This window comes from Python bivittatus, unplaced genomic scaffold (genome assembly GCF_059951505.1).
Source record: "Python bivittatus isolate LINGU-HERP-01145 unplaced genomic scaffold, Pbiv_v1 ctg000640_np1212, whole genome shotgun sequence".
NCBI lineage: Eukaryota > Metazoa > Chordata > Lepidosauria > Squamata > Pythonidae > Python > Python bivittatus.
The window spans coordinates 158,461-172,006 of record NW_028277090.1 but is presented as its reverse complement, the minus strand read 5'-3'; the positions used below and the strand labels follow the sequence as shown (position 1 = coordinate 172,006).

Genomic DNA, 13,546 nt, shown 5'->3' with positions numbered 1-13,546 from the left:
AATATGAACTCAGTTTGGGGACCCTGAGAAAGGGGCTTAAGACTGCCCTGCTTTGACTCTCTTTGGTCTAAGAGGGAGAGAAAGGGAAACACTGTCAGGCTTTCAAGATACTTCATCAATAAAGTAGAATTTTAGTATTTCTTGTGGTGTCTGTTTCCTGACCTAGCCTACCTCAAGAAAGTTTCTTTCTCACATTTTCTTGTTTGCTCAAACTGAGCTCATGTACTAATAGTTTGAGCTTATAACAATCTCCACATATCTTCTCCAAGGTCATCTCTTTGCTTCTCCACAGTACCTAGAGGGAAGTCTAGCAAGATAACCCACAGCTGTAGGCTAAGCTAGGAAGAAAAAAAAAAGCCCAAACCTATCCTATAAGAAGACAATGGCAAGCCACCTCCATATTGTTGCCCACAAAACATGACCATGTCCATAAAGTCACCAGCAGTTGAACTCAACTCAGAGGAGATCTTACCTTCACCTTTATGTCTGTCTATCAGGGATAGTCCATGGGACAATTCTTCAGGCAGGGCCAGATGGGGCTAATACTTAGAGATCCCCAGAAAATTCCAGCCTAGACTGGAGAGTTGAAGTTGAAAAAACATCCCAAAGAAGACAATGCCAAAATAATTTCACACTGTTGCCAAGAAGACTACCTAGATGTATCCAAGTTCAACTTGAGGAAGACTTTTCCTTTTTATTGTGTGAACCAGCCAATTGTGGTTTATTCAACAATCCATAATGCAATAAGCCATGTTTTAGTTGACTGCTTGGTAGAGCAATACAATGCACTTCTCCATATTCTGGAGTGGTATCTCAGGTTTCATCTGACCTCCTTAGGATATTCTGTCAAGAGGTGAGAAAACATTCCTGTAAAGCACACATGGGGGGAAAATGTGTGTCCTGAACACAGTGCAATGGTTGAATGTTCTTTCTGCGGAGGTCTCAGCTTCTTCTCCACTCCTGATATTTCCCTCTCTTGCTCACAGTGTTCTCTTTTCTCACAGCTGCTGCTTTTAAAACAGAAGTTGGAATAATTATGGTACACTGGTTGCTCCAAAATTTATGGCCTGGCTCAGATGTTTAGCCAAACCTGAAGGACTCACATCTAATCCATGTGCAATTCATGGAAGTCTTGTGGAGAATGAAGGCAGAGTCAACTCCTTTAGGAAATGGGATCTGTCCATCCAACATGACCTCAAGCATAAAATAAAACAATCCAAAATTTAAATTGTGTATGTATAACATTAAAAGTACCATCACCACCACCACAGATATCAGTATCCTCTGGTACTCCTGGAGCATTGTTCTTACAACCCAGCATGTCCAGCAGCGTAAGCAAATGGGTTCGACACATACATATGTTCATGGGTGGGATGGTTGCATGAGCAATCTACGCTGGTGTGGTCACAAAAACCAGTTTGTAAGAATAGACAAGGTCCACAACGTAGGCAATAAGGTTGAAGAAGGAGAGGAACGTAATTCCCAGGTGATTGTCCCAAATGATACAACCCCTAGGATTGTGATTACACGAAGGCCTTGAATTATTTCGAAAGCTATAGAAAGGCCACAGGACTACCACTGTAAGGTACAGGAGTACAGCCAAGATGTTGTAGGCCACCAGAGTCTTCTCCACAGGGATGGGCAGGGAACCAAGGCAGCGTCCAATGGTGAGAATGATAATCACCATGGTGAGAATGAAGCAGATGGAGTAGACAGCCACACACCATTCCAGACCAGGAAACCTGTTGTAAAAAGAATAGCTGTCCAGCAAGGAGAAGATGAGGCAGGCTAGGTAGGCCTCAAATACCTTTAGGAGACCAGGGATGGTAGTCAAGAAGTTGCTGAGCTCCCCTGCTTTGGCCTGGGTCAGTCCTACTTCGGCTGCGTAGGCAATGAAGCAGAGGCAAGACATGACAGTGGCTGCAATCTCGTATCCGCAGTTGTAGCTTTTGCAATGTGATGTGAAGGTTGCTGGGTAGACAATGGAAGTAGTGAAGATCATAAGAGTGGCTAGCATGGCGAAGGCAGAGCTGAAGTCCTGCCAGGAAAGAGGCAGGGACGCGTTCAGTCCGATCAGCTCCATGACCACCACAAAGATGGAAACAATAAAACAAAAGCACCATGTAAACATTGACCACGTCCCATAGTTGTCATTGTAGTTTTGACAGGCAGCGACTAAGCTGAAGGCGGTGCAGGAGAGAAAAATCTCAAACAACCGAATAATCCCCAGCAGAGAAATCAAGGAGCGGCCGTTGAACTGAAGTGCTGGCATGGTGGCTCCTTCAGCGGGGCGAAGAGGCAACAGGAAAGATTAGCTTGACAGAAAGCAAGGTGTGTTGAGAGGCTGATCAGAAAGCCTACGTGGGTGTGGTACTGCGTTCGTTTAGGCACTGCCCCGAAGTGCAGGAACACCCAGTTTGAGCAAATGGTTAGAGGTCCCCTCTCAGTAGAGGGTGGAGTTCTGCCATTTCTTTAGGGAGTTGCCTTGAAGCTCTCCGCTTTTGCTAAATCTAGGACAGGACAGGGAAACCCAGCAGCAGCAGAAGGGCAGGAGAACTGCTAACATTCCTTCTCCGTCAGAAGCTTTCCTCCCTGAGCTTTCTCATGGAAGAATGCAAAGTTGGTGACATAACCTAGAGGAGTGTTTGCCTGAGGGAAAGGGTGAAGCAGCCCGCCGTGGGTGTCAAAATGGGTTCTTTGGATAGTAGCCTTTCACTGCAAGCTGTTTCTGACTCAGAGCAGGAAACTAGTTGTCCGGAAATACGAAGCAGGTAGATGATTAACAAAACTGAAGACGATAAGGTAGTCCTACCACCTGGCCATCCGGTGTACCTGCTGTTGTTGCAGGTCACCAAATCTGTCAGCCTTCATCTGAAGCCAGAAAGGATTTAGTGTTCTAACTGTATTATGCAGGTGATGGGGACAGTAGTGAAAGTTTAGAAGGTTTGGGTCCTCCTGAGAAGTCCCATCCCTTTCTGGATGGTGCTTCTTCCTTTTCAAAAGTTGGTTTCTAGTTCTTGTGAAGGCAGAAATGCCTCGCTGCTTTCTACTCAGTCCAAAGTACACCCACCCGCTCCCAGGTTCCTGCATTCTGGCCACGGGGTCAAAAGGCACTGGAGTGATTTACATGCTTTAGGATCCTTTTAAAATATGATTCGAAGTAAATCCAAGAATCCTGAAAGACACAACAAAACATGCCCTAATCTCCGAACTGGTTTGCAGGGGCTTCTCAAGAACAGCCCATAATATGTGGCCCTCTCTGGCAAAGGATACGATGGCCCCCTTCCCCCTACCATCATGCTTACTTCTATTTTCCTCCAACCTTAGAAACAGGACAGGATTTTCCATACCATACTTTGTCCTACATACACACAACTGCCCTATAAAAGAAAGGAATAGCCTTGTATCTTGTGTGAAACAGCAGAGAAACTGTTATAATTTCTACCATAATGTCACCTATGGCAACTCTTTCCCTTTGCCTAATGTTAGGGCTGGCAATAATCTGTCCCCCAAAACAGTGGCCTACGTGGACTTTGAGCTTCCCCATGTCCTAGATGAGAACATAATATCTATATACTCCTAAAACTTTAATTATGTTTGTCTGTCTGTACCCTCATTAGCCCAAACAGTGTGTTATACCACAACAATTTTTGAATCAAGGTACCTAAAATCTTCCAGTAGTAATGTATGGCTGTGAGAGCTGGACCATAAAAAAGGCCGAGCGCCGAAGAATTGATGCCTTTGAACTGTGGTGCTGGAGAAGACTCTTGAGAGTCCCCTGGACTGCTAGGAGGTCAAACCAGTCAATCTTAAAGGAAATCAACCCTGATTGCTCATTGGAAGGATCGATAATGAAGCTCAAGCTCAGATATTTTGGTCACCTAATGCGAAGAGAGATCTCTTTGGAGAAGACCCTGATGCTGGGAAAGATTGAAGGCAAAAGGAGAAGAGGACGGCAGAGGATGAGATGGTTAGATAGCATCACTGAAGCAATGAGCATGAAACTGAGCAAACTCAGGGAGGCAGTGAAGGACAGGAAGGCCTGGCGCAATATGGTTCATGGGGTCACGAAGAGTCGGACACGACTTAACGACTAAACAACAACAACCTAAAATCTGCTAACTTAAAGAATGTGTAAAAAATCTGGGACCCATGACTCCTGTGGAACTGACATTTCCACGATGTTCAGACCAATTTTATTTGCAAAGCTGTGGCCGTTGCAGCATCCCCACGGTCACGTGATCGTGATTTCCAATGCTCCCTGTCAGCTTCCCACAAGTGGTGTCAATTGGGAAGCCGGCAGGAAGTTGTAAGTTGCTCCCACTGCTTTTTAGCCCACCCGTGGTCATCCTGTTGATCCATATATTTATGATATACACTTTAAGAAGAGTATATATCATAAACAGAAAAATAATTGTAGTGGCAAATGAACTTCAATAGTAAGTCAATATTTACTTACCTAAAATATGGACTTATTACTGACGTTCATTTACCACTACAATTATTTTTCCATTTATGATATATACTCTTCTTAGATGATCATAAGATCTGTCCAGCATTGGGGTAAAAAATAATATGGTCAGGTTAAATGTAATGTTCATTCTGATCACATCAGACCGCACTACCTTTCTCTCAAACGATGACCCAACACGTCACAGGATTGTCTAGTAATACTTATAGTTTATCCCCAAAGAGTTACAACTTCCTTCACCTTCTCTCTACTAGAATACATTAATGACCTTCCTTTGCTTGCTCTAACCCCCTATCACAGCCTTCCACAACCTGCTGTCCTTCAGTCTTGCTAATTTGGATGCTAGGAGTCCCAACACATTTATAGAACATTGGGTTGAGAACGAGAGGCCTATGAAACCTGCAATGGTCATCTTGCTCTGTCTTCTGAAGCTGGGCACCTTAGCAAAGAAACCAGGTGAAATATTTTTGTTTAGAAGGATAGAGAAACATGTGCCCTTATTTAGACAACATTGTAGATACAGCGATGGACAAAATGGCAGAAAAATGATAAGTCTATACTTTGCTTTGCACTGTTTGAAGAAAACACTGGCCAAACCCAGAATCAAGGACCACACTGGTGATATTGACAGTTAGCCTCTTGTACACAGCCAGAGGTGGTGAACTAATAGCAATAGGAGTATGTTTTACACCAGTGTTTCTCAGCCTCAGCAACTTTAAGAAGTGTGGACTTCAACTCCCAGAATTCCCCAGCCCATGCATGGGCTGGGGAATTCTGGGAGTTGAAGTCCACACATCTTAAAGTTGCTGAGGCTGAGAAACACAGCTGTACACTACACAAATCACCATGATGCCACCCATCCATCTGTTCTAGTGGCATAGCCAGACATGCTTGAGGGATCCAAAACAAAGCCTGTAGCCTCATGTCACCAAGTCAAAAGACAGTTTACAGGTCAAGAGCCAAAATGCAACTAAGAGGCAGAACAAATCTGAGAGCTGAAAGTAAAGGCCAGCCAGGTCAATGATAGGGCCAAGATTCTGCAACAGAAGATGAGCATTCTGGCTCACTGCAGAGGTTGTCCCAAAAATGGCCTCCCACAAGCTGAGGACTTCTATGTGTCTCTTTGTACAGCTCTACTCAGATTTGGTTGGAGAGTCACTGGTAGTGAATTGGCCCCAAGAACTAACCGATGAATACTGCACTGCTTGGACCAATACAGGACCAAAAGTAGTACTCTGGCGACCATCCGTAAAGCAATGTCGGAGAGCAAAGCAATAATTCACACATTGCACTTAAATGAGCCTCTTAAATCCTGCAACTCAGATTTATCCCGTCAATATGCACTTCAGGGAGGGAGATGCAGCCCTGAATATAAACTAGGATCGGAGTATAAACAGAAATTATAAATGCATCTCAACAAAGCTTTTATCAAGGCACCATCCTGCTTTGTTCATGGAAATTTCTGGGGGAAAGGAGGGAGCCTCCAATTGTCACCCAGTTGGAAACTTGTCTTATTTTGCCACCGTTTCCTATTGTCCCCTTTCCCCCAGACCATTTTTAGTGACAAGGTTCAAACATCACATAACACCCTGGTTTCTTTTGCTGAGATTTACTGATAAAACCATAATTCTTCCATTCACACAACACACTCAACCACAGTTGGCCAACTGCATCAGCTAGGTTCACCCGTCCTAATCGAAAATCAAACAGACCAGTCTGAATCAGATCAATTGACTGGTAGATCTAAGGGCTCTTCGGCTCCAGAGGGATCCTGAGAATGGCCATCATGCCCTCTATAATCACTTGAAACAGTGCTGTTGTTTGTTAAGCTCTGGGAAAGAAGCTGGGGAAAGCCCACATCATATACCAAATTCCAGCTCTCCTTTCTTCTGAGGACAAACTTGTAATCAAGAAGTCCCAGATACATTGGAACCCAGAAAGCAGTTTATTTTACATGTCAGCATAGCTCCTTAAGGAGTACTTTTTAAAACAAAACAAAATAACCTTGATTTTTAAAATTTTTTTGTAAAGTTGAAGGTAGTTGCTGGAAAAATGTTCACCACTGATCTTTTCTATATTTGTTTATGTGTTCAAGTTCTATTCCACCTTTTTTCCATATGGAAGGGTGTGTTGATAGTTTTGCTAGGTTCAGGCAACATATAAACCTTGTAACAAAGCACAATTGAGTAGTGTTCCCATAACATGCTCACCAGGGGGCTCTGCAGGATATAGTCAAAAAAGTCAAAATGGCAGTCATGACTGTGTGATCAAAATTCCATGCATTTTTTATGTGCGACAGAGCTTTGATGACACAGACATGACTTTTTGACCATGCTTTCCAGACACCCCTGGTGCTTACTTTCCCTGAAATAAAGCATGTAGCAACTTACAATGAGGGCAAGGTTCACGCAATAACCAAATATCCAACCTCATTGTTAAAGTAATCTGATGTGAGAACTCAGCCACAGAATCTGGGCCAAAGCCACCCAATATGTTTTCAAGGATGAGGGTAAACTTGACCCCAGGTCTTTCCAGTTTTAATCCAACAGTCTAGCCTATACTTAAAAAAACAAAAATAAAAATTTAGAATATGAACTCTCAGTCTTGTGGCTCAATGGTGTTGTCTGAAGACATTCATTGTTTACCCTGCTCCTCCTTGAAATAGGGTCTTGGATACACATTGGAAAAGTTCTTGTGGTACACTTGGAACAGACATTGGTTTGGTTCACAGAATACACTAGACCAGTGTTGTCCAAACTTGGCCACTTTAAGATGAGTGGACTTCAACTCCCAGAATTCCCCAGCCAGCATGGCTGGCTGGGGAATTCTGGGAGTTGAAGTCCACTCATCTTAAAGTGGCCAAGTTTGGACAACACTACACTAGACTAACTAAAACAGAGTTGGGATAGCTTGTGGCTCAGTGTGTTATGGGTAACTTGGCCATCCTCTTAGCAAGTTGTGGGAAGCAGGACACCACATGACCACAGCATGGTCATGGGAGCGTGGCAAATGTCCTTCTGCTAACCAAGATTTAGGCTTTAGCATGTTATATAGACCCAATCTCATTACCCAACAAGAGAGCTACAGGACAGAACAGAGAAAGAGCCCCCTGTTCTACGTTGAAGTTAAAGCAACTCAGCAAAAAAGAAAAACTCCAAAACTTCTAAATTGGAATTTAATGTAATAACTGGAGACTCACAAGCCGACCAAGAGCCTTTGCTCAGGAGTGTCAATGTCATGGATGGAACCACAAGCCTGGGCAGTTGAGCAAATTCTGGAAGATGGAAGAGTTTTCCCAGGTATCTTCTTCTGCATCAACATGGGGCCAGGCTGGAACAAGTCTTCTGTATAGTCCCAGGCCCATGGATCTCGGGGCAAGAAGTACCCAGAGGGAGCATTCCTCAGTCAGAAGCTTGTAGCTTTGTATAGGGTGACACAGGTCTCACAGCTAGACCATCTCTTGTGTAGAAAATTGCTTGTAATATCCCATTCCTCCTGCTGTCTAGCTACCTTCCAGATGAGCGATTTTGGTCCTACCAATTAGTCCAAGTCACGTAGGAAGTTGACCCTTCATCTGAAGACCGTATTTGCTGTCATACCTTCTTGCAGCTACCAACCTCCCAATCTGGGACAATCTACAATGGAGAAAGAGTCCCCACTTGGGCTATAAGAGTTTGTGAGCTCCATGTTTCACACAATGCAAAAACTTCAGGGTCTCTCCCTCATTCCCCACCCCACCCCATAAGCACAATGGGGAAGCACTGTGGAGCCACTAGGTTTAGGATCAAACAAAGGAGAGAATATGATGTCGGTTAAGGAAGGAAATGGGTCTCTGCTTGGGCCAGCAGGCTCACATCCAAACATCTGAAAAGAGGGAAACTGCTTACAAAGGCAGCATGGAGGTTTTCCTGGGATGATGTGCAGTGCTTAGCTGAGAAGCAGAAGACACAGCCCTAAGACAGCCACGTGGAGCAGATGGCAAGGAATACGAAAAGGTTGGCTAAATTGCCAGCTGTTCCAGCACGGCTCTTCTCCACAATGTGAAACTGCATGGAAGACAGATGGGAAGGAAGGTGTCCAGCAGTGGGGCATAGATGCTCAGAGGACATGGGGGCTACAGGGGGAGTGTGATGTCTTCTGGGAACATTGCTCCAGCTAATCCCCACAAAAAGAAGAAGGAAGGGGAAACCAGTCTGCACAAGCTACTGGAGGGGTGCTGGGGTTGAGGTGGGGCAGGGGAGACCATGCTGTCCCTGAGGCTCAAAGGTGAGGGAGCTCAGTGCCAGCCACTCGCCACCCTTGGCCAGCCGGTTGCTTTCATTGAGGCGCTGGATGCGATATTGTTCATAATGTACACTGTGGGTGATGTCCTTGAGATCCTGGAGGTGAGACCTACAGAGAAGGGGATACCAGCAAAAGAGGTTGGAAACCATCAGGCAGACCAACATCTCAACCATTCCACCTGAGAGAGTTGGATGACTCCCTACCAATTCCCCATCCTTTGGCTCCCAAACGATTTCTCTCATCCCAGAAGCTACCAGAATGGTATATACAATCCACCTTATACCACCATATATCTTTCTGACAGTCTCTATATGTCCATTTTTGCAAACTGTTGAGTGTCCGGACCTGGATAACTCCTAAAACTAATGCACTATATGGATATATCCAACTGTGAAGGTCCAACTCTGGTAGAGAGTTTGAAATCCACAGAATAACATCTAGCTACCACATCTGACAATTCCTAAGAGGGAGGAAACTGGTACTAATGTGGTGCCTCCAGATGGTCAATGTAACTGAAAATCTTGTCCCAGAAATAAGTCAGTCTGGAAATGAAGCTCCAGCTGCAGGACCCCCAGGAGCCCTAAAAAAAAGATGCCCATCCTGGCAAACCATAGAAGGAAAGAGATAGACCTGGTCCTTTTAAATGTGCTTACACTTAAACTTAACTGCTTTATCAAGACCACTGTTCTTCTTCTGGCAGAGTTTTGGCCTTGGCAGAGTCGTGCACTTCTCACCAAGATGGAAACAGGTGAGCAGTTCCAGTTGCAAGTTAGAGTTAATCTTTACTAATGCAGCATCTGGACCTGTTGGGTTCCCTTGTTGCCTGTTAGCCCAGGGTTCCTGCTGCACTTACAGAGTGCATACCAAGGCAGAATATCAGAATGCCAAGGAATGTGGCCAGCCCGTACATTAAAACACAAGAGTTATGGCACTCCTATTTCCTTTCTGACTGGCTCATTAAGGTTCCAAACACTTCAACCATCTATAACTCAACAATAGTTAATTTTCCGAGCCAACAGCTCACCGGATTAAGAGATCCCGCAGCAAAGGAAACTCACAATGGGCTGAATTTTCCACTGAAAGAGAAGAACACAGAAGTGGATTAGCATTTTGGACTGGATCAGGGGGACAGAAACAGGAGAATCCAAAGGGAAGGCAATGCCAGGGGGTCTGTGGCAGGGGGGCCAGGCTTTCTACACTGATGTAATGGTATGTGGGAAAGACCTTGGGAGACAGGGGGAAGAGATGCTGCCTAGGGAATGGTCAGATAAGAGACAGCATAGCCCACAGCTGCATAATGGGTAGAGCAAGAAACTCAGAAGGGACCCTCCCTAGCTTCTCGGGCTGTAAAGGAGATGGTAAGAGATTTGTACTTTCAGACTTGCAAGATTCTGTTAATGTAGCTTTACAATAAAGTAGAATTAGCTCATCTGGTCGTGTTTCCTGTCTGGTCTATCTGGTAAGGCTGACAACTGAAAAGGGCAATTGCATCGAAGTGCACAAACAGCCATGGCGCTCAACTAGAGAAAAGATGCATTTAAGGCATCTGACATTGTATTCTGAGAGCAGCCCAACCAATGCTTTCAGCAAAACCATCAATGGGTTTGTCTGCAAACCTTTCCCTGCTATTTCTGCTATTCTGGCCTTTGGCATTCACTGCCTCCAATACAGAGAGGTCACTTCTGGCCTGCCATCCAGGAACAGGTCTCTTGGGGAAACCAGCTCTTGATTACCTCCATGGATCCCAGCAAGTGCAGAGCTAGCAAAATGATGATGATTCATGGAGGGTTGGCTGGGTAACGTGCCACCCATAGACTCCATATGAACCCCGCCCCAGCTTTCTCTCTCTAGCCAACATGTGTCCATGTTTGTGCACTAAAACCTAGTGTCCAACACTCCCAACTTAGTAACATGTTTTTTTTCTTTATAGAAATGAGAAGTTAGTTGGCTTGAGCCTCCAGTTGGCTTAACAGCCTGTTTTATGATTTTAAAAATTCCCCCTCCTCCCCCAAAACAGTAAGCGAAAAGGCTGCAAAGGTACCGTCACCAATCTACATGCGCAGGTTTTGCCAAAGCAGTTCAAACCTTCCAATTTATGCAACAGATCAAAACCTTTGGATTTAATTTAAATGTTTGGATCCGAGCTGAACAGCACGTTCCCGCTGCCCATCTATAAAAAGATAGCTCAGAGCATACAGATCCCTACCTTGAGGAGTGTAATCAAACATTTAGAGCAAAGTACACAGAAAAATGAGGAAGTCCAAACTGGTTGGTTTAACTGCAAATATTCAAGCTAAGCTACAGTGGAGCATAGGAGCTAAAGATTTTGCATAGTGAAGGAAAGAAGGAAGGAAGGAAGGAAGGAAACTGTAATCCTGAAGGTACATTCTTGGAGGCTGCTTCAAGCATACAGGGCAGCAAGTGCCGACAAAGACATTTGCATCTGCAAAGCTGCAGAGAACAGGCTGCAACAGTAGCATAGAAATGCCACAAGAAGGGCACCTAGTCCTTTGATATTTGTCACCAGAGAAATTGTCTAGAATGTATACAGGTATAAAATATTCTAGAAATGGTCTAGAATGTATAAAGGCGTAAAGACGAATCTTTGCTGGAAATGTGAACAACATGAAGGGACATTTTCTCATGTTTGGTGGACGTGTAAAAAAGCCAGTAAATTTTGGACACTAATACATATATCAATTCAAAAGATTTTAAAGTACAATTGAATCCAGAGAGTTTGCTTTTGGGACGAATGGACAAGCAACTAGAAAAAAACCATGGAACTTTGTTTTTTTACATGACAACTGCAGCGGGACTATTATATGCTCAAATGTGGAAAGGTTCGACACTACCCACCATGGAGGAATGGTTGGTGAAGATGATGGAACTTGTGGAGAGGGCTAAATTGACTTCCTTGCTTAGAGAAAAGCCACCATCTACATTTATGGCTGACTGGAAACCCCTTATGGACTTTTTGCATGAAACGGAAAAAAATGGACTTATGACTTGTGGTTTTGACAATTAGAAAAAAATTGGATAATAGAAAAAAGTGAGCTTTTTCTGTTTTGTAACCATAGAGTAAGAGATAATTTTGTAATTGTACTTATATTTGCCGCAAAGGAAATCAGAAGCTTCTTTTTTTCTTTTCTTTTTCTCTCTTTCTACTCCTTCCTTCCTTCCTTCCTTCCTTCCTTCCTTCCTTCCTTCCTTCCTTCCTTCCTTCCTTCCTTCCTTCCTTCCTTCTTTTACTCTTTATTAGTTTGTGCTAGTTTTTATGTTCTATGTAAAACTTCTAATAAAATTTATAAAAAAAAGGAAGGGCACCTAGTCCTCCATAACCCACCATTTACCTCCTGTGTCCCTCCCCAGATTAAGTTCTAGATGTCTCCTCAAAGAGGAAAAAGGAAAAGGATGGAGAAGAGTGGAGAATCCTTTCATCTGATCTTTCTCTCCTCCAAATCACATCTTCCCTAAATTCACTCAACTGCAGAACTCCTCATTTCCATATCCATTTCTGCTGCCAAATGTTTAGCTTGAGTCATCAGGTCAAATCTTGGAGCTCACAGGCAATGTTTGGAAGGACACGTCTTGCTGGAAATACAGCCTCTGCTGAACGCTAGGGGGCAATGGATTCCTAAATATAGTCCTGCCAATAGTGGTCTGGAGGAGACAGTAGAAAAGTTTAAAGCCACTTTTAATCAATGGCCAGATTGCAATTCAGTGCACAAGATCTCTGCACCAAGGGACACTGGGAGAATCCTAGAATGCAAATTCCCACAAGTGCAGATGGCGGGTTGTAAAGATGAGCACAGAAAGTTATGAATGAGGTGATGCAGTACATGCAAAAAATATGTGCATCACCATTGAGAATCCCAAAGTCCCAAATTCAGAGAGTCCTATTTGAGAGTCCCAAAGTCCCAAATTCAGCCCTGACATTTCCAAGCAGGCCTGGAAAGAACTGTTTGAAACCCTGGAGAGCTGCTGAGCCAGATCAGTGAAGAATACTTCCTCTTTTGCTATAGGGAATGCCCAAAGGATCAATGCACAGACAAAAGAAAAGCAGAATCAGATGCTATCACAGCCATTTCACCTGCACAGCTATTGTACATGTAGCCAGCAATTCTGAATGCCTCCAGCAAAAGGAGCTACTTAGATGCAGGAAGACTCTGCAACTGGATTGCTTTTGTGGAGTTTCTGGTGCTCTCTGAGCTTGGTTGTTTGCTTGCAGACGTTTCATGACCCACCTGGGTAGCATTACCAGTGCGAGTGGGTGTGGGGTTTGCTCCCTGTTAATGTGAGTGAGTGTGGGGTTCACTCCCTGTTTATATACAGTAGCTTGCATTGGCAGGGCAAGCTACTGTATATAAACAGGGACCAAACCCCACAGTCATTCGCACTGATGATGTTACTTAGTTGGGTCATGAAACGTCTGCAAGCCGACGACCAAGCTCAGAGGACTCCACTGTTCAACCCTGCGCTACAGATCTTCTCTTCTGTTGGACTGCCTTTCTCAGCTGCATGAGAAAGCAGCCTTCACAGTTCTTCCTGCCCCAGGTCACTGCTTTTTTAAAAAATTAATTTTTATTATTGATGGTTTTTGCAAAATAAAAAACAATACAAGTTAAAAAAAAGGAAGTAAAGAAAAGTAAAAGAAAAGTGAGAAGTAGAAAAGAAATGAAAGAGAAAAAGACAGAAAGAAAAAAAAGAAAGAAAAATATTAAAAAGTGGCTTCTGATCTTCTTTACAGCAGTTATAAATGCATTTATATTTTATCCTCTTTCTCTAAGGTTA

General features: G+C 43.8%; 2 protein-coding genes across 2 annotated transcripts in view; both read right to left on the bottom strand.

The window, feature by feature from the left end:
* Positions 1-662: 662 nt before the first annotated feature.
* Positions 663-2,397, bottom strand: LOC103057775 (myeloid-associated differentiation marker-like). Its single transcript, XM_007437993.4, has one exon. It carries the CDS (start codon positions 2,270-2,272, stop codon positions 1,391-1,393), a length of 882 nt encoding a protein of 293 aa, XP_007438055.1. The 5' UTR covers positions 2,273-2,397; the 3' UTR covers positions 663-1,390.
* A 4,942-nt stretch (positions 2,398-7,339) lies between these two features.
* The window catches only part of LOC103058010 (uncharacterized), a 71,934-nt gene continuing 65,727 nt past the window's right edge, over positions 7,340-13,546 (bottom strand). Inside the window, exons 11-12 of the mRNA XM_007437994.3 lie at positions 9,780-9,831; positions 7,340-8,863 (exon numbers count right to left, since the gene is read on the bottom strand). Coding sequence (XP_007438056.2) covers positions 8,674-8,863; positions 9,780-9,831 — 242 coding nt within the window. The 3' untranslated portion in view covers positions 7,340-8,673. The remainder of the gene's footprint in view (positions 8,864-9,779; positions 9,832-13,546) is intronic.

Coding starts and splice junctions, on each gene's coding strand:
- LOC103057775 (XM_007437993.4), bottom strand. CDS start 2,272: ATGCCAGCACTTCAGTTCAACGGCCGCTCCTTGATTTCTCTGCTGGGG.